Source organism: Mya arenaria, chromosome 12, assembly GCF_026914265.1.
Source record: "Mya arenaria isolate MELC-2E11 chromosome 12, ASM2691426v1".
Classification (NCBI taxonomy): domain Eukaryota; kingdom Metazoa; phylum Mollusca; class Bivalvia; order Myida; family Myidae; genus Mya; species Mya arenaria.
Genome location: NC_069133.1, coordinates 57,698,732 through 57,721,647, shown reverse-complemented (window position 1 = coordinate 57,721,647; position 22,916 = coordinate 57,698,732). Strand labels below are relative to the sequence as shown.

The window sequence follows — 22,916 nt, the reverse complement described above, 5'->3', positions numbered from 1 at the left end:
ATTCATAAAATTGGTTTATATCCTATTGCATTTTATCATTTCCAACCTACTTTTACATTTCCCTCCATTGCCAGCTTGAAGCATTCTTGATAGTTTTCTATCACCAGCCTGAAATAATTAACCAAAACAAATATTTAACAAGCAAAACAACTAAAAAAATGAAAACATAGAATATCAATAAGCATCTGTACATAGCCTGTGCATTAACTGCAGGTACATAATATGGTTTTGCAGTTTAGTTTCTACATTAGTCCTTATGACAATGTGTTCATATGTTGAATATACCTCCATTATTATTCATAAAACCAACATTAGAATTTAATTCCCTTTTCCATACCATTATTAAACCAGAGTTCAATGAAGAACACAGCACTTTCCAACCAGACCATGACACTTCTGTTGTCAATTTTCATTTCAGTTTTTATTGTACACTTGGCATCAAATGGTATGACTGAAAAAGACAAGATTTAACCTTTGTCAGTTGAAAACCCTCATATGTATATATACTACAAAGTTCTACATAAACCATATGATACCTTACTAAAACAAGTTTCAATTACAAGTAAAGGTGAAACAAAATGATTACATTGTCACCTGATAGTGTCCATGGTATTAAAGTGCCAATAATCAACTTATTTGTTGTGACAGTGTTGTTTACATTACTGTACAGTATATTTACATATTTAGCATCAGTTTTAGATGTGTAAAAATAAGAAATATAATTAAGCTATATTATGACATGATAAAATGGTAACACGGATTAATAATTCACTGACTACATGCCACAAAGACCGATAATATTACAACAAAATATGTACAGGCATTTATTTTTCCGAATTAAAAACCATCCGAAATAGAAGAATTTCAAGAAAATGTTTTACATGACATATTAAACTGCAATGAAACCAAATCAAATTCAACATCATATTCCATGTTTAAGATGTACACAATATCAGCACATTAACTAAATATAACAAAAAGCTTACATCTTCTACAGTTAAAATCCTTTTTTGACAGAATGGCGGAAATAAAACATTTTCGTACTGTTTTCAGCTATTTTTAGACATAGTTTGAAAATTCCACACCAGCGAACATGCTATTCGCAATATTAAACTCTCAAATGTTGATAAAAAGTAAAAATATACTTTGATATGGAGAAAATCTTCATCCGCCATCTTGATCGTTAAGTTAACGAGTCCCCTTACCGGTCGTAGGTTTACGAGCAAAATTAACGATAAAGCAGGTGCACGGTGCGTCTCTGAAACGGTGCTGATCGGTAATTTTGGTCGTACTACCAAAATCAGCTAACGATCGCCTTAACGATCGTCTCTGAAACGCACCCCTGTTTTCCAAAAATGCGCTTTTATATTAATCATGGCATGAATACATAACCAAATTACTACGCCGCCATTTATTGAATGACAATTTGGAGGCTTTTTTCTGTAGCTTTTCGCATCAATACCGGAATGTCGAACATGTAAGCAAAACAATTGCGGATAGTATATAAAACGTTTTTCTTAGTTTTAGTGTCTGTTTCATGATACATGGGTATTCAGTCTTCTCACTGTAAAAGACCAGTCTGTTTAGCTTGAAGGCAGGTCGTTTCAGGGAAAGAGTGAATACCACGCTAGATTGTTAAAAAAGATTGAGGCGTGGATGAGTTAACCAATCATTAGTTAATCTATAAGTTAGCAAGCAGAAATTTATTATTATTATTATTATTATTATTATTATTATTATTATTATAGCTCATTTTTAAAGCAATCCTTTAGTATGGCACATACTTTCATAATGCTTTACAAGTAAAATGTCTATACATTTTTTATACATACAGGCATACAGCTTAAAGATGGCATTAAGTGTAAAACATAAAACAATCGTTTAAAAAAAAATATTAATATAAGTCATAAGATCAACCATAGTTTTTTCTAACAACAATCACAAACCAAGTAAAATCTCCATATGACAATAAAAACAATGACAAGCTTAGGCATAGATGTGTCAGATAAACGAAATCATCAGTTACCATATAAAAGAAATGAGTTTTCAGAGATCTTTTAAAATAGTCAAAATTGTTTAAGCTCCGTTTTCCTAGTGGAAGCGCATTACACAACTTTGGGGCAGCATTTGTATAGCAATGATCACCACGTGTAACAGTACCGGATCTTGATATCACAAGAGTGTCACTTTGGAATCTGAAAACACGCTGTGTCTATGTATCTATGACATGTTTTTGAAGTAGCAATTGCTCATTTAAGGTTTTATAGGTATATGTCAGTATTTTAAAATCAATCCGGTATCGCACAGGAAGCCAGAGAAGTACCTTTAACACTGCTGTTATGTGGTTGAATCTAGGAGTCATGGTTATGATACGAGCTGCCGTGTTTTGGTCGATTTGAAGTTTGTTCAAGGTTGTGTTAGGTAGGTCATGAAACAGGAAGTTGCAGTAGTCAAGTCTGGATGTTAACAGAGAGTTCACAAGGGTTTTGGTTGCATCACTGGCTATATATTGTCTTTTTTGGCCTACTTCTCGTAATTGAGCATAGCAAGATCTACAAACAGAATACACGTGTTGTTCCGTGTCCATTTTGGAATCCAGAAAAAATCTACCTTTCTTATGCAAGATGTTGGTTTTAACTCGGAATCGCCCATCTTTATAGTCAATGCCAGGATACATCCTGTATTGCGCTTGGAGCTATACAGTATAAGTTCTGTTTGGTTTGCATTTAATATAAACATATTGTGGTGCATCCAGGAGACAATAACGTTTAGAGAGGCTTCTACATGCCGCACAGCTTCAACTTGTGTAATTTCATCTGCGGGTTCAAATGCTAAGTATAACTTAGAGTCATCAGCGTAGAAAAGATGACCTTATCCATGGTTTCTGCAAATAGTACCAACTGGTTTAGTATACATAATGTATTTTTGGGTCCTAACACTAATCCTTGCGGCACACTGTAATTCATTAGCACTGGATTGTAAATTTTCCCAATCGAGGCAAACAGTTTGATAACGATTATTTGGATAAGATGTTATCCATGCAGGTGCCTTACTGGATATCCCAAAGTCATGTTCTATAGACCTTTTAAATGTGCAAACCTATGTCTCTAGATTTTTGATTTGCTGAAGAACAGCTTTCCACATCAATGGTATGGCGCCTGTCCACCATGGGTGTGCTCATGCTTGTACAGCCCCGACCTGCGTTTAAACGCCTTTTCACAATGGCGGCACATCGATTCTTTTCTACATTTCTGAAAATTATTTGGAATAGTTTATTACACATTTGCATGTTTATGATAGATGTTGACAATGATTGTAAATCAGACTTAATTGAACAATACGTTGTATAAACAAAAATGTTCATGCTTCGACAACCCCTCTTGTCACCTTTCGCATATTGTGTCAATATGACATTTGTCTTATTATACATTGTTGCCCCTGTTCTCTATAGTGTAATTGTGCTGTGCTGGGCTTCGATTTATATTCAATGCCCTAATCGTACACAAACAATCGATTTTCAAATCATTTCAAATAGCAAATATCACTTCTTTCTTATTAAATTATTTTTAATAAATTAATTCCGTCAACGAAATAAGCCTTTTTCATCTTTAAACAGGCATACGTATACGATGACATGTATATAATAAACATATACGTACCATTGTAATGAATGTATATTGATCAGATTCTAAAATCAAAAAAGATAATATAATAATTAAATATGATAATGAAATTTAGTTATTTTAAAGAAATCATTTATTATTGAAGAGAAAATAATGTAAATGTCATAAATAGGTTAAATTAAAAATCAGTTGGACATTGTACTCGTAAATATTTTGTTTGGACATTGTACTTGCTTTGAAAATTGTCCAGAACTTTTGTGAAACACCGAACTATCACTTGAAAATTACACTGAAGGATTCATTTGCAAATGTAATCAATTTGTAGACATTTGTTTCATATACCTGCTTTTTGCGCTTAAACACACGGAAAACGGACTTATTCGGACAATGTTCGAACAGAAATAAAATCTGTATCGAGTTTCAGGCTTAAACTAAGCAAACATCCGAAAAACAAAAATCACGCGAGTAAACTGTGTTACAATGCGGGTGCGCCTATTATAAAGATCCAACCTTAACATTCACCATCCGTAAAAGCCGAAATTATAGGTTGAAGCGGGCGGATTATTCGCCATGTTGTTCGGCCGATATACTATAGCGATCACGCGATACTCCTCTGTGATGTAGAAAACTCTGTCAGATGACTATCTTACGGTACATGAACAGATTCAATGTTTATGACACTGGAACCGGATATATAACGTGTAGATATATCACATCTTATAATGTATATTTTGTTGACGAAAACATCACTGGTCGTTGTTACAGGATTCTATTTTATCAGCGTAGTAGTTTACTCTAGCTTGTTTAAGAAGTTTATTGACAATGCTATATTGGTTCCTGTATATTTCATGGTGAATTGTTTATTTTGTGTTACGCCATTGTCATTCCAGATTTCGTTTCAAATGTTTTGCATCATGTAATTCATCATTAAACCAAGGGCAAGATGGTCCCAGAGTAATAATATTTGTGCATAACGGAGCGTGCTTGTCAATAGGTGCTGACAGTTTATCATTATACACACGAACAAGGTCATCAATGTCTGTACATTGTATAACATTACGCAAAGCTTCTGAGGTTCGGATATCAGTTTTAAAGGCATCAATGCTAGAGGAGCGTAATTTTCTGACATATATACTCACAGGAGCAGGTCTCGAAGCTTTGACACTGAAATTCATTACTAGATGGTCACATGCTACTTCCAGAACTATCAGATAGACCAGGATCGGTTACATCTATATTGGAGACTATTGTTTCCGTATCCCTTGTGATCATAACCAGTGGCGGATCCAGGTTTCTCAGTTAGGGGGGCGTAACTTCTTAAATTGACTTCTGTTGGCCGCTAAGGCCCCCATGTGTTTTCATGGTAATTCAGGGGGTCGGAGGCCTTCGCGACGGCCTCAAGCTCTTAAACTACTGCATGTGTTTACTATGGAACGCCGGGGCTCAATGCTTCTTGCGAAATGCGTTATGCAAATGCTATATATAGAACAATAGTTTCATTTTCGACCAATCGAATGGCCGGGTACGGAATTACGGAAGCTCGTGCTATGTGAAATCTAAATATAGTAACACCTCCTGAATAACGGATATTCTTCGCATCTCGCATTTCGCATGAAGCATTTTGCAAAATAAATCATTTCCCAAAAAGCATTTCGCATATGGTATAACACAATCAAATTGAATCGGACGAAATATTGTGCACGTTCCGAACTGCTCCCGGCAGTGAAGGGGATGTTAGACATAGGCTACTGATACTGCTACAGAAATATTATTATACGATGGAAGAAACGATACTCTTTCTAACCTAACGCGTTTACAGCAATATACAGAGTTGCACATCTTGCTATTCCCAATCTAACTCACTTTCTGGCATTTTTTCTCTAGGACACCACTTTACTTTACCGTTTCTGAATATTATATTGTATTGGTGTGTTTATATATGTGATTCTTATGAATAGACACAACAAACGTATTATTTTTTACCTCTATTACATGCAGATAAAAGTATTTTTCAAATTAATGTGTTCCTTTTTTCATTTCATACAAAATGATTATGCTCAATTAATGCTAACAACGGTAAAAATATTGAATCGAAGCTTTTCGCATTTCGCATTTCGCAAAAAAGAATTTCGCATTAAGCAATTCGCAAAAAGCATTTCGCATAAAGCATTAAGCGTTTTTCAAAAAACATTAAGCATTATGCAAAAAGCATGAAGTATTTCGCATTTCGCAAGAAGCATTGCGCCCCGGCGTTCCATAGATTACACTGTTTTTACAAAGCTTGAACTGCGTGAGACACTTTGTAACGTAGTAACGCCGTTAAGCTGATCGTCACCTCCATATAGATCAAGTTTTTTTCCCCGCATAAATTGAAAGACCTTGGTAAAATTGAAAAAGTAATTCATACAGTTATTGGGTAAACTTTAATGTTTGTTCAGTGACAACGAGTGAAAGTGTCTGCTTTAAGCAAGTAGTCCGCTGAATTCTCGTGTATTTGATCTCTTAAGTTAATCTTGTTTCATATTATCGGATTTGGTGAAAATGTTACTGGATTGCTTAACGGTTTGGATCCGGATTAGACGCCGAGTTACTCGGCGTCTGATCCGGATCCAATCTGGTTGACGACATCACTACGGTCGCTATCGGCATGCTTAGGGTTACAAACAAAACTTTATCGAAATTACCCATTTACTTCATAGATACGCATGTATTAGCATCTCGAGCAGATAGAAATTGACGCCATAGTGCGAAATTGTTTTTTTATGAGTTTAAATGAATTGCCCCTCGTGAATTGTCCCTTACCGCTATAAACAGTGTTGACCCTTATCATACCGATCGCGACCATAGTAATTTTAAAGTTAACCAGCTTGGACGAACTAACTCGGCGTCTGATCTGGATCCAAGCTGTTTTACACTCAGTCAACTGTTTTACCAGTTTTCAGACGGACCAAACAAGTTTTAATGACCAAACACATGATAATTCAGCGGACTATTTCTTTGAAGGCAGGATGAGGGTTAAACCATTACAGTTTGGGAGCTATGGAAATCGGAATCGTCAAAACAGCTTGGATCCATATAAGATGACAAGCTACTCGGCGTCTGATATGATTCAAAGCTGTTTGACACTCCCACCATATCAATCTTTCGAACAGATTTGTTTAGCATAAGACAGTCGCTTATAGTAATAAACTTTAAAATACTTCCAAAGTCATAGAAATGTGAAGACAAATAAAAAAAAAAGTTTGCAGAGAACGTAGTCTGCTGGGTGTTATTCTGTACATTGTATTTAGTCATTATAACGAACGATCCGAAAAGTGAAACAGAAGAGCAAACGTCTGTTTCACTGACTTCTCAGGGTTAATACATTCAACACAATGTCGAATAAAACCAGAACATATTTTATTAAAATAACTGTTGTGTCCGATATTCCCCGCATGTATTTCAGCCGTCCGATATTCACTACAAAACTACGCATGTGTCCGATTGAACGGCGTTTTACTTCCTGCGTATAGCCGTACTAACGGAGGATAGCCAAACGCTAACACACTGAATACGTCATAATAGATAATTTAATCGATAAGAGCGTTCCACAACGTCTCGGACCAATTATGTTTCGTAATGTGGCCAAGTAGATGTTCGATACAACCACGGTAAATCGATATCTATTTTTTGTGTGGAGCAAATCATAACCTTAAAAGCTATCTACAATGATGGAACGATATTAATAATTTATACATTTACTTGGAAAGTTTTAGCGGGGGGGGGGGCGCCGGGTCCGCCCCCCCCCCCTGGATCCGCCTATGATAACATCTAGACACAGACATATCGCGCATTCCACATAAGTCAAGGAGACTGCTGAACCTGGCAGAATCCCTGTCAGCAGGTTTGTCTAGATGGAAGTTAAGATCGTCTACAATAATGACGTTCTTATCTTGAGTTGCATATCTTGATACAAACACTGGCCATCCTTGTCCAAGAATGTCGCTGGTCTTGAAACCATTTTTCTGTGTTTTTGGATGCCCATTATCACTGCTATGCGTAAGGAGTAGCCATTTATGGTCATCTTGCAGTCCATAAACTCAAAGTCAGAGAAATCACTACCACGACTTGATTCCACAATACGGATGTATATAGCAGTCGTGTATGTAAGTGCCTCACCCCTCAACACCTCTCACTACGAGGGACATGTTTTATCTGATAGCCCGTGGGTACAAGTTCACAGATGCATGCTTTATCAACCGATGTACCGAGCCATATTTCAGTCACAGCAAGTATATCAAGATTATTAGTCACATATAGCCAGAGTTATGTTCTTCACATATCTTGTTTTCAGGCAAACATACTTTTTAATTAGTCTGGCTTTTGACAACATTAATGTTATGAGGCTTAATCTTCACATTGATTTATCACATTGCCTGTGGGTACATTTGCACTGGGTACAGTTATAATAGCGGGGATCTGTTCAGGCAGGCATTGTAAGTTGTTTATTTTGCCTCCCTGATTGATTCCCAAACACGTCTCACTCTAGGAGTTCCCCTCGGTTACCTCGATATAATAGAATACCTAGCTCTTTCAGTCCTGACATTATGGATGAATTAGGCGTTGTTGGTTGTCCATTTTTGTGTAGACCACAGCTACTGTACTGTATAATCCGTAATATGTGTTCACCCATCATTGCTGAGGGCAAAATGCACTCAGATTAAAATCCGATTGAATCTATGGTATTGTTTTTAAGTTGAAATTAATACGAAAGCCAATTAAAAATCCACATAAATTCCACATATATGAACTCTTGTCACAATCATGAATTTTCACGTCTTAAACTTAAATCACAATACATTGAGAGCTAAAAAAGTGCAGCCTAAACCTGACGCATAGTTTACGGGGATTCCGTGGAACAATGCTTTACGCTGGTGCAAGTTACAAAACCATGGTAGCTCTGACCAGGGTAGCATTCTGTATGTGCAGTATGCTCCAACAATGGGAAGGCCTGAGTGCGAAACTAAATAATCTTACACAGCACCACGATTGATTGAATACAGTACGGGAGTTTGACAGACTTGGCGAGACATACTCTAATCAGTTAGTGAGTGGCGCTATTGTCACAGCGTTCATGGATTCTAGCCCAAAACCAGACACTATGTTTTCATCACAGTTTTTTATTTTAAATTATGCATCCTGCAACGAAAACCCGGGAATGTACATGTGAGATTGTATGTAATAACTAAGTTGTGTACAAAAAGCATAAAAGGCTTTAACTTTAATATTGGTTTCTTAAATAAAATAATTATGACAGTGTTCATAATCATGTACATAAATATTTGTTAAAAGTGTGCATGCTTTCAAAAAATTAAGTAAATAAAATAAAAAAAAATATCAACGCCTTTAAATCATGTAAACGTACGAAATTGCTCAATAATAACTTATGATCATATATGGGAACCTTTTGTCCACGAATTTATCAGGCATTTTGTTTTTTGTCAGTTTGTATTTTTATAATTTTACTGTTGTGGCTAAAATTGTTAGATGATCCAACTTGTCAGAGGATTCTTTTAAGTGTTTTCTTATTTAAACAAATGTTCTTCAGGAAATCATCATCGAGTTTCCAAGTTCTATTATGTGGATATTCCGTTTTTGAGCTTTATACAGCTTGGACATAGCTTCCGTCACTGAAAATAACAACACCGGTACAGGCCGAATACGTCCGATGTTCCTCACGGTCTGTTCCGGTGAGTGGCGATAAATTCGATGTTACATGATGTTTACCGCGTTCTTTACATGGCTTAACATTCAAAGGATATGTGTTGATTTAAGTGTAATGTCGTTTATTATTTCACGGTTAGACATACAAAAATAATTTCATTAACCATGAGCGAAATGAACTAATGTTTACCAGGAACATGAATAATTTTTGTTTGCATCAACTAAAAGTTGGCATCTTTAGTGTATGTTCGAGTCGTTTTAAATTAAACATCCGTTAACCTTTCATGAAATATTTGGAAATGTTAAACATAAAAAAAATGTAATGTACATTCAACTAATTATACTATGTTCATTTTTTTTGATTGATGTATTCAAATTTATTTTAGTTCGTTGATAACAGATACAGTTGAAGATGTACTTGATAATCATTGTCTTATCATCAAATTATTGAGATTGGTAAAAAATACTCTTTTGACAGGTGTCTTTCCACTTGAGGAATTCCTTACTTTGCTTATGAAACAGATTCAATTAACAAATAATTATTTTGGTGGCAACAAAACACAAAAGGCAACACCAGGTATAAACATCAGAATTTCATTTAAAAAACTGTTCTAGATTTTAAATGAAACCTCGCGGAGAGTATTCAGTAAAACACTTTAATTAAATTTAGAAGTGAGGGTTTCTATTGGACAGTAACACATTTAGCTTAAACATTGACTGAGGTCAAATGTATATCAGTTACGTAGTGAATTTGTGGTCTATAGGTACGTGATAGTCAACCCATGCTTCGCAGATTCGATTCTCCAGCTCACCTCTCATTACTAACCGCCTAGCGGGAATGATAAGTTGAACATTTAGATTTGTAGTTACAAAATTCAAAATGTAAGAACGAAAAACCTTTCAGTTGCTGTTTGGTAAAAATTCATTAAAAGTAAAATAACACAAAATCTTTGCAGAACCCTGCCAACACAAAATTTATAAACGAGTCCCTTTAACATGTATATTGATTATGGACCAAGGGCCTATTTTCAACACTAAATTTCAAGAGGATCCCAGTTGGAGATCTCTAAACCAATAAACCTCTAAACATATTCTTTACAAATGCACATTTTTTCATATTGCGTTATCTTTCTGCTTGCAAATGTATATCTGATCATATCATTATTATATCTTCACATGTACTTATCATGACATATTTCTTTTCGTCTATTGTGTTAACACATGCATTGATATTTTTATATGTTAATTAATATATCTATCTCGATCAGAGGAAATAAAGAGCATATATATATGAAATAGTTCTTGAATAATAATAACAAACAAATGCAAACTATAACTCGGATAATGAGTCAGATTTATAGTTACATATATGCAATAGAAAAACAGGATCAGACACCTTATTAAACACAATGAGAAACAATAATATGATGAAACAAATGCACGCATCACATGGTACAATGAAACTGTTGTCAAAGTAAAAAGATGCAAGGTTTAAGAGAAAATGTTAAATCATGTAAAGTTACATAGTGTTGTTTAATATGAAATATGAACACAATCATATAAATTTTCATATTGATTGACACATGCGCGTTATTTTCAACATATGGCCGGTGAGATCAACGAAGTCAGTTTGACAGAAACCATTAAAAGTCGTCCAGTACTAAATTCAATATGTCTATAATTCCAAGCCTGACATAACCTGGTTTTGAAGTTGTACATTACAATCAAACTGTCCATGTTAAACAGGTAATGTAACACTTCTTTACTTGACCCTGAAGTAGGTCCATGACAAGTAGCGTTGCGCAACCTAACAACTTAATAGCCACAGACATAAACATGACAAAACGGAGAAAAGAAAGATACATGCTCGATTATCACTGTCACCGACTTTAATTTAAACAGAAGGAGTATCAACAAGTATCAATATCCATTTACAAGAAAACTTCTTTTGACACTTGACACGACTTTACATGTTCCTTGTTAATCCTTATAAGGGACTCTTTGTTGTGTTGCGATCGTGCTATGTCCTTTTCCTGCCTAATGGATGAATCAATGACGTATTTGACTGCAGAATAAGAGGGAGAATTTCGTCTCGGGTTTGCAGGAAATTTCATTATAATTCCCAGTTCGCTCCAGTCTCAATGATTACGTCTGAGTTCAGTTATAGTACTTAATCATAGCCACAATAGGAGTATGGTTTGTTAGTAAGGGAACTCAAAGATTGACTTGAACACGTATAATTACATTTTAAATTAAAAGGGTTAAAGACAAACTAAGCTCGCTTAGAGCTAGACGGTTGTAACTCGGTATAGAACTTTGATGCGTTACAACAGTCGTGTGTAACTCCCTCAACTTGACGATCGTTAAGTATAATTCGATATATACACAAAGTATGATTCGTTTTTACATTTAATGTTGACATAATTTCCAGTATTACAGAGACTGAGAACGGTGATCTTTACATACTCTTAGCCATGTTAAAGACCTTTTTATACAAAGGTTGTAGTACATTTTTCTAATCACTCAGTGTTGATTTCATTCACACAATTATTGAATTATTAATCACTTATGAGTTTTTAGACCGCATTTTATATGCAAGCATCCTACACTCAAATTGATTTTAGGTTGTCCCTAATATAGCTTTTTGGCAATGTTCTGAAACGTTTCTGTAAACGAAGTGGTTATGCACTGTGCTGTTTGTGGAGTTTTGTGCTGTTCGTTCATGTTTCTTGTTTGTGATTTTATGTTCTATGCCTTTGGCGTTTACCCAGTGTCATTAAACCGGGTATATGTTAAAACGTTTTGCTACTGAGCTTGTTTCTGTAGCTTTTCGCGTAAATATTGAAAAGAAAAGAGGAACGATTGTGATACATTTGTAGACTATGCCTCTTTTAGCTCGAAAACAGGGTACATGTACACAAACTATCAAGAAATTTCTTGTCATCAATTGTCACCTATAGTTTACTTTCAGTGTTATTTGAACAAAAGCTCTTGTCTGTGGAATTGTGCCAGCAAAAAACCAATGCATTATATTTGTTAACAGTTTGTCTTAATTGCGACCAGTCATTGTTAAATCATCTGCTTTACTTAAAAAGTGACCAACACCAAAACACACAAAATAACACCACCACCAAAACACAAAAAAAACACCACCAAAGTACACAAAACTACACTAAAACAATAATACCAAAAATGCACAAAATAACAACACAAAAATAAACAGATTCACATCACCCATTTTAATAGGCAATTGAATATGAGTACTTTTACCATTTTGTAAAATTATGCCAGGCAAAGAAATCTGTAACAAAATATACGCTAATTTGTTTTTTTGTGATTCACATAATATGGTGAAATGGTAAGTTTACATTTTCTTCCTAGAACATAGGACTTTGTTGCGTTTTATTTAAGTTTGAATTATCTCCCATCAAGAATATCAATCGAAGGCTTGGGACACAAGACATGTTGTTTATGTAAATATGAATTTATGGTGGCATTGTACTGCTTTAAGCGGCCGGGTTATGTCTTAGACAATGTCTGCACTCATTACGCATGTCTATTTTGCATTCCACGCGTCGTGTAGCCTTAATAAACTCGTTCATATACTTTAAAATCAACACAGAAAAATAGAGATGGTTTTACGTGAGGTCACAAATGATTATCGTTGAAAATGTGCGCACTATCACGCGACGTGCGCAAATCACCATTACAATATTTAAAATATTTAAAATATCACAATCGCGCAATCATCGTTTTGTCAATTTTAAACAATTATCAAAATTCCATACTAAATGATCACTCATGCTCATCTCAATTTATTTTTACCAAGTAAAATATATATCTTAACAATGACCGCAACATTATTTCGAGACATCAACATTGGCCTAAAAGATATATAACTTATGGTTAAACAATGAAGAAATAAATGTTACTCCGCTTCTACAACGAACTCTAAGATGCAACATCATGAATACGTGGCTACGGTGTATTATTCGAGAACATTACATTAAAGGTCAAGTCTGTTCGAATATTTTCCAGTATGATACCAGACGCCTACGTCTTGCCTTACGACAGACGAATTTCCATCATTCATATATTGCAAGGAACGTTGTAGATCAGTCTTTAGCCCTTAGGAATTTTCCTGTCATGAGTATTGATTCCCGATTTCATTCAGTGAAGCTAGAGAAAACAAGTTCTAGAATTAGTCACGTGACCTAAACGTCACACACTGTAGGCGGCCTCTCCAGTCTCGATATTTGTGAATGGAAAAAGTGTCACTAGTGGTTTTATTTTATCTTAAGCCATTTACGCTGGTATAAAAGATGAAGACGCGGCCGAGTTCGCCATTTTTACTGCTGACGGAGACTTGATACATCGATAGGAATTTTCGATAACATCTTAAAACAAAGAGCATAACCAGTATTGCGTTTGATAACTCTTTTACTTGCCAGGTGAATTTCAAACGGTGATATTTTATTGATGATTTTGGATTTAAGGTCGTCATGGAAAGAATAAACTCTGCTAATGTTTACAAACTGCGCATGTGAGGAACATTGTAACACATTCAAAATGTTTTCGCTCGTCTTAAAATTTGAAAACAAGAATTTGCCGAGAATACGATTGTCATTATCGTCGCAGAAAAACAAATCTCTTGTTTTAAGAAGCATTTGTTTCAACGTGGTAAAAAGCAAAAACTCTTATTTCCTGTCAGTGACAATTTCCTTTAAAGGCGGAAAAAGCTATAGTTTTACCGTTCAGTGGAAAGCAATTTAATTGTTTCGCCATGAAAATGTCATTTGCTAGCTATGTGTTGCATTCTGGAGCTTCGTGGATAATAAACAACATTTCGGAGAATGGGAGCTTTGGTGCCATGGTGATACAAAACACTAGTAACAACGATACAGTACAAAATGAAATTAAGGAAATGCGGTACATAACGGTGCTTAATTACCTACTTTATGTAATCGGAGTTTTAATAACACTAGCGACGATTATAGGAAACGTTTTTGTTATAGTAGCAGTGATCAGTGAAAAACGACTTCGAAAAGTTGGAAATGTGTTTATTATAAATCTCGCAATCAGTGACTGCCTCGTTGGCTTAATAGTCAGTCCCCTGGCTATAACATACGACATCACCGAGCAGTGGGCTCTTGGCGAGGTGGTGTGTGATATATGGGTGTCACTTGACATTGTATGTTGCTCTGCAAGTATTCTCAACCTTTGTGCAATTGCGTACGATAGAAGTAATGCCATTGTTAAACCAATGAAATACGCACGAAAAAGGACATTTAAACGTGCCTGGTGTGTCGTCATATTCGTATGGGTGTATTCAGTATTAATCGCCGTTCCTCGTTTTCTTGGCTGGCGCAAGAAAGGCGAAACGGGCCTCCCGGATGGAAAGTGTGTGATAAGTCAAGATATTGGCTACACATTTTACTCCATTTTAATGGCATTCGTCCTTCCCATGGTTGTTATGTTGTACTTTTATTATAAAATATACAGCGCAACCTGTGTCAGAAGTTCTCAGTGGCATCAGCGGCCTGGTAATAACCATTTTAAGGACACGCAGGTCAAAGGTGAAGACCGCAGAGTGTGCTTAAGCTGCTTTACATGTGCATGGCCAAAGTTTTTAATAGAAGACAAATGTGAGTTTCCTGATACACAAGAACAGTCTACACAAACGGTCCAGGAAACGCCATCTGATAAACTTATTCCCCAGTTGTCCGTTCCAGAAGATGAAATGCGTAGAGAAAGCATCGAACCAGAATTGCTAGCTATATACCAAATGCGTCAAAGATCCAAACGGATATTATCAAACGCAACTATGACTAGCGTAGGTTCTGCGTTTTATTCTTCGTCTGATTCATCCCAAACGGCGACGACATCATTTTCAGACACAAGCGACCGAAGCAGCAGTATAAGCACTGAAGGAAGAGACAGAAGCTATAGCTCTTCGACTGAAGGGAGTCGTAGCTTTAGTTCTGAGAGCCGGAGGCACAGTAACCTGCGTGGCCATCGCTTGTCTAGTGCACGCCATAGTAGTCTACACCAAGAGGTCATACACGAGATCGCCTCAGCAGCTCAGCTTGAGTTGCAAGATGAGAGTGAACAACCAACAGGGGCGGCTAAACTAAAGATGATGAGACAAACTGGCACTGTCGAAACTGACGATACACATGATGAACTAAGTGACGATGGACAAGGGACTAAGCAAAGGGTTAAACGTAAACTGAAGTCGTCTACACTAAGACGTCATAATTCTCGAAAAAGCAAGAAAATAGCAATATCTCAAGAGAAACGCGCTGCAAAAACACTTGGAATTGTAATGGGATGTTTCAGTGTCTGCTGGCTCCCGTTTTTCTTGATAACATTTTTACGAGTTGTCTGTTATGACTGCGCCATTCCTAGTATATTAATCAAAAGTGTTATGTGGCTAGGATATTTTAATTCAGCATGTAATCCGTTTATCTATACGTTCTTCAATAAAGATTTCAGAATGGCATTTCGAAAGCTCTCATGTAAAGCATCTGGCAATGTCGTTTACTTGTAGTGTCTGACTACTTGAACAGAAACATTAATTTGTATATTAATGGTATTCGTAATGTACAATGTACATCATTTTATAAACTATATATTTTATTAAAATTGCCAGATTCTTTTATTTTCTATATGTAAATAAATGTATTTGTTTAAATCTTAAATGAAACCTTATTTATTTTCTTTATGTTAACTATGTTATATATATTTGCTACCCGCTTGAAATTCATTAAAGAAATAAAATATACATATTATGACTATTTTCCAAAGAATGTGGTTAAATACAGCATACAATATTGACCCTTAACATTAATGGCAAAAGTTGCCCTATACCAGACAGTAAGTCCATTAAATATAGAACTGAATAAGTCTCTTGTGTAGTCTTATTCATCATACTATTAATTTGCTTTATGTAAAGTACATACAAATTAGTATCGACCGTGTAGAGATAATGTAGGGAATTGAGAAGGGCGCTCTCAAGTTTGATTTAAGCGTCTTAACAATACCAACAACCTTAACTGTCAAAAAAATCAAAGCATGACAATACGTTGAATTTTTTCTTTTTGAAATGATTTGTAGTTTATATTTTCAATTGAATTTACGGGGACAAGCGTAGTAGCCGAAATCTGTATAGAGGAATAATGCTCAGGTAAAACGCAATGTTGTAAAACGGCAAACAATGAAAACACATTTTAACAACTATATTAATAAATAGGTTTTAGTTACCGCATTGTAACAGTCAGAGAAACAAAAGGTCACAAGTTGATTAGAACTTTATCAGAACTTAAGGCAAATCGATTCGTTCATCTGTACCCTTCGATAAAGGTGTTTTGCTTTAAATAACACAATGCAGACTACAGAGTCAATCCCAGAGGTCAATCATTTAAGTGTACACCATGTTAAGAGGTAGAAGACTAAGACTAAAATGACACCGACCGATATTCAGAAAACGTACAAACACCATTAACATATTATATATGCATTATAGAAGCACTATCAATACATTATAGGAGTATCGCATTGAAACGGACAACATGAGCTCATCTGAACACTAATACACTGCGGGTTTGAATACCTTAATTGGTACGCAACTTACATTTGTCCCTACATTTATCAATGACAACACAGTTTATTAAATAATTGAGTCATTAATAGCTTGACCACAACCAAGAATACAGTAGAACTAATAATTTTAACTTAAAAAGGAATTTCAAGTTGCGAACGAACGTATACAGATATTACCTGCAAATGGGAAGAATTCAATAGGAGCAACAGCGTCAATTTTAAACGGTACGATGCAGTCATTTAAATACAACCTTCTGACATTGTTTGCCTTAATAAATAAAAGGCTTTAAATTAAGAATTCATGAAGTATGTAATGATCGCATTATTTTTCAACCAAGGAGGTAAAATAAAGTAAGAATATATATATATATATATATTTTGTTTTAATTTCAGACTTATAGTACACATTGCAGACTTCTAGAATAATATTATTTGCAGGATTCATTTCCGCGTTAAACGTTAGGACTTAATCAATACTTGTGTGAAAAACTACAGAATCAATATCCAAAAGTTTAAACATAAACCCCGTTTATTGGCACTGTGTAAACATAGAACAAAGACATAGAACACAAAAACAAAAATTAACAAACAAGAAACATGGAACAACAGTACAAAACTCGCATATATACTATATAACAAGACTTTCTATAGACTTTAACAGCTTTCTGATTTGCATGATTAATTAATGGGTTCGAAAGGTATATTGTCCGTAGCCGCCTGTGGTCAGCTAAAAACATGATTTCCACCATTATCTAAATATTACGTAAGGCATGATTCGAATAATTTCAAGTTTTGATTTTATGAAAAGCCTTCTGTAACCAAAGAATTATATTAGATATAACCGGTCGCTTATCCATGGTCTGTAACACTTGATCCGGGTTCTTCACTTTATTCACAAGGGACAACAGATGAGCGTGAGCCCTCATATATAACAGATACAAAATATATGCTATCTGAATATCAAGCATGTAACATACTATATAAATCAATATATATATAGTACTCAGTGACCACATAGGCACGTGAAAAAAAATAACACAATACGAACATGTTACAAAAAATACAAAATTACAAATATACACGGCATGTTCTATGTCTTTGACGTTTACCCAGTGCCATAAAACCGGGTTTATGTTCACACGTTTTGCTACTGAGCTTGTTTCTGTTGATTTTCGCATAAATAATAAAAAACTGACATGACAATGTAACAGTTCTACCGGTATGAGGAACTAGGAACTAACTATCTCTCAACATAAAATGTGCCCAGAAAAATGGAGTGTATGATATCAGATGTAAGAAGAAACTAATACTGACATTTTAGAAGTTTAAAGGAAAACACTGCCTTCAGCAATTACTCACTTTCAATCGGAGACGTTATCAAACCATGCACCCAATGAGCTATTTCATCAGGAATCCGAAGAGCTATTCCGAAAATAGGAAAAAACCTCTCATACTTACGTAATCATTACATGTCTCCTATTGAAAGTGCGGAAAATAACTTTAGTGCGGACAACGGTTAAGGGCAAAATACCGTTTAACTGACCGGAAAAAAGAGTTTCTTTAAAGGGGACTACAGACCGCAAAACTTCTCTGCCATCTGGGAAAATAGTTAAATAGGGGACTATAGACCATACCCTTACCGCAAAGAAAGGTGTTCATACCGCATAATGTATTTACACTTCTGGAAAAAGGGTATACAGGTGATAACATGCCGAAAAAAGTCCCCGTATGAGAACAGTATGTTATATTGTTGTCTTCATACCTTGAAACGTATGATGGAAATTTGTTTATACTGCGGAAAGCGGACGACATAATATTGGAAGGGATTTATATAAAAATGTTCTAAATGCAAGGAGCATGGCTATATAGGGGACTACTTAATACATGTATAATACACTATATGCTTTATTAGGGAAATTGGCGATTATAGTGGAGTATGGAATGTGGAACTTCTCTTTATGAATTGAATTAGTTTATTCAGGGGACTGCAGATCGCGGTACAAGATAACTCCTTGGGCGAATATCTCATCAACCGATGGGTTAAAATTCCACCATTGGCTTTAAAATAGTGATTATGTGACACTTGTTGATGTGACAGGGTCAAGCCATAATGCATATATTATAATCGTGCGGAAACAAGGCACAATATTACTAAACATTTACACACGGGCAAAATATATAGGGTTTTTATTCTATAGCAGGGGAAATGTTTATATAGGGAGCTGACGACCGCAGAGTTGCCCTACATGCTTGATGTGGATTCTTCTTGGGACCACAGACAGCTGAACATTCTTACATGCCGGACAGGGCGTATAAGAGGATATTCCCTTCATTTTGGCAAAATGGTTATGTAATGGTTCCAAAGTTTATTTAATTTTGGAAAATGGATTATTTTTAGTGGGACATCACCACACGCGTGTTAGTAGGTAATAATGGGACTATGACCCCCGAAGTTTCCCTAAATGCAGAGGAGAGTTATAAAGGGGACATCGGATTGCCGATTATTCCTTATTGCGTTTAAGATGGGATTTGGGACTGGGAAACCACTCTACATGTTAGGCAGTGCATTATAAAGCAGATTCCAGACAGTGAAATACTCCTACATGTCAGGCAGTAAGTAATATAGAAGATTGCGAACAGCAGAACTTTCATATATGCGCGATGTTTGAAAACTTGTCGTTTTTATTGTTTAAAACACTAATTATGATACCGTGGTTCAGTACCGTTCAGTACAGTAAATATACAGTTTGTGGCCACAAAAATAAACATAACATTTTTCGAAGTACGCCAAAAATGTAAACAAAGTATTCATTCAAAATCCTCATAAAACTAAAATGAAAAATAATTTTCCGTCTGGTGCGAATTTGTGTGTTGCGTTTCCATCTATCAGCCTAATGCAAGATAATGAAGTGTCATGCAGGTTTTAGTCAAGGAAATGAGTTGCCGTCTAGTTAAAGTTTGTCAGTTGTTTTCCCCGACTCTATCAATCTAATAAACATTAATTTATTCATGCAGATTAAACAGACAAGGAAATTGAATTGTTGCACATTTAAAATGTTGTCAATAAAAAATCACCGTCCCCTAATTTAAAACTCCAACAAGCTTGATTTCAGTATAAGGTATTCCAATGCACGAACTGGTTGGTTTGTAATTTCCATAAAACATGCAGAAGGAAATTAAGATCCGTACGACTAGCTAAAAAGTGCAATTGAATTAAATTTGCCTCCGTTCCGTAAGGTCAAAACAAAAGCCAGTCGAGCAATTTACATCATTCTTAATCTATAAGTGTTTTCATGGTTCATGTCTTAAATGAACATTAACCCACAGTAACAAGGATCTAAGCAAGGGAAAGCACAGGTACATATTTAAAAATATCTTCCTTTTCATGTAAACACATACTATTTTATGTAATTTCAGAAAAGAATACCGCTCAGGTCCTTGCCAGTAACTAGTAACTACAATGTGTATCATGTGCCTTTGTATATATTCCTTTCTGCCTTTGAAAGAATTTGAAATATAAAAGAATTGGTTAACAAGTATTTACTTTGATAATATAATTAATTCTCAAAACACTTATAATACCAAGTAGACAGATACTCATAAATATAGATTGTTTTACATCAATAGCGGTAATATATTATTATATAAAGTAGAGAGACATTGTGCAGTACTAAAACCCAAAGAAGGAGAAAAGAAATGTCACAGAAAGAATGATTTAAGGAAAGGAGAACTCGCCTAGCCGATTCAGGGACGGTGACTATGTTTTATATTGAAATTAATTTGTAAAACACTTGGTGTTGGCGATAAATGTTTGTAATTGGAGGAATAAGTGCTTGTTAAGGGTACATCGTTAAGGGTACTGAGATTATCAAACTAGACCAATCTTTTGTTAGTTTATAAGGAAAATGTGAAAAAAGATGGAAAGTGTTTTCCATTTCTCATAAAGTACACACCTGACTTTGTACGTTAGACTCAGGAAAGATATGTTAATTAAGAACGCTGCAATGCATTCGAAAAGGATCATGGTGGATGTTGTAGACTCTAGATCCATGGTAGAGTTTGCTTTTGTACGTCTAGATCATTGTAATTATTTGAGACATAATTCGGTTTTTAAAAAATGCGAGGCGAGTCATTCTAGTGTATATACGAGCTGCTTTCAATTGAAAACGTTCAATGTCATCTTGATCTGTTATGGTAATATATTTACACCTCAACTTCCGTTCCTTAAATGAACTGCCTTTCGGCAATTGCGTTCATCAATCGATGAACGCAACATCTTCGGATATGTTCGGATCGTAATTCATTGCATAACAATATACATAAAAGATATTGATCTCCTTCGAACTCAACACACATTGACCAACCCATTTGCGTTCATACCCCGATAATGACATCAACCCCGCAATTCATTCCTTAAATTATCCCAGATAGAATCGTTGTACTAAAGCATTGGGCGAATACATGTTTTGAACATAATTGCAAGCGAAAGATGGTCTAAGGTGAACGTAAATTTCCATAGTACATTATTACATTTCCATGGCATATTAGCACCTAGATGTTTGTGGTTTTCTTCTTCTTGGATCACTGTGTTATTTATATAAATTTGTCGTAGATTGTTTTTATTGTGTTTACGCGATATAAGAACAAAATCTGTTTTGAAGAATTAAAAGTTATAAACCACTGGCTAGCCAATAGTAGCTCAGAATTCAACACATTAGTAGCATGAAAAGGGTAATTAAATACAATGTACAGTGTCGTGTCTTTAGCAAAAGAACATTTTCTTTGCCTATCTTTCGTCGACTATATATACGAGGACTAGACATATGTGCCTCGCTAAAATGGGAACTTTTTCTTCTATCTGATCAATAGTTCTTAAACCATGGAAAGGTTTGCAACATGTAGGTTTGCAACATGTACACTAGTTGATTGACGGTCGTCATATCCAGATTCGAGTGGCGTTATAAAATTATTTCGAATATAGAGATTGAAATAAGTTATGATTAATATGTAAGTACGTTCGAGGACCTAAATAAAAAATGTCAGCAAGGGAAAGAGTCTACAATATGCAACGTCGTAGAGGCCGTTTTTTATAAAGATATCAAAACCAAACTTCAAGTGGTGTAACTTCAATCAAAGATAGTGTTGGTGATTTGGGGTTTGCTGTGCTGGAAGAAACTTGGAGATTTGTAGCATCGATATTTCTGATTGAAAGAATGTGAAATGTTTGCTTTGTTTAAGTAGTCTTTTTACAGCTAATTGTGCCTGAGTTGCAGAATGCTGCATGCTAGGTTTGGTGCAGTGTTCATTTTTTAATGATTGTCCATAGGTCTGCGGGGTGGAGTGATGAATCACGCATTACTTTTAGTGTTTTTGTTTGATTTCTTATACGTTACTGGTGGACATGCCTGACGGGGTGTTTGTGATTTTCACTAGCTTTTAGACTTTCATCCGTCTTCGAATCTTTTGACAGGTTTTTGAAAGTTATATACAATATAATGAACAACAAACAGGTTTAAGTTAAAGCACGAAGCGGACAACGAAATTGATGGTGACAACAAGTTTGTATTGAACGTTGTACAAGGATATTTGTTAATGTCATCATATAAGTAACACATAGAATAACTGGCCATGTATTGAGTTACAATTTGCTCAGACCTTCGATATCTTTGAATCGTAATTGATAGAAACTGAACAGTTATGCATGTTTGGTTGACAGAAGACTGAAAACATCTTGTTCAGTCCACCCGTTAGGTCATTTAAAACTGTTTTGTAAAATGCATGTAAAAATATTTGAAATGAATTAGAAAAACGATAAAAAAAGACTTATTGTGTATTTTATTATTGAGGTAGATGTATCTGAGAGAATTTCACAATCAATGACGTAGACAGCTGTGTTAAGGGGGTTAGGGGAGGTATCTTATACGTTTTAAGTAATGGTTTATAACCTTTTAAGGACTCAGAATACTATAGTGACGACACGATTTAACT

The 22,916-nt window shown here is 35.3% G+C and overlaps 1 protein-coding gene across 1 annotated transcript; it reads left to right on the top strand.

The window, feature by feature from the left end:
• Positions 1–14,186: 14,186 nt before the first annotated feature.
• Positions 14,187–15,876, top strand: LOC128210830 (5-hydroxytryptamine receptor 1F-like). Its single transcript, XM_052915185.1, has one exon. It carries the CDS (start codon positions 14,197–14,199, stop codon positions 15,874–15,876), a length of 1,680 nt encoding a protein of 559 aa, XP_052771145.1. The 5' UTR covers positions 14,187–14,196.
• The last annotated feature ends 7,040 nt before the right edge of the window (positions 15,877–22,916 follow it).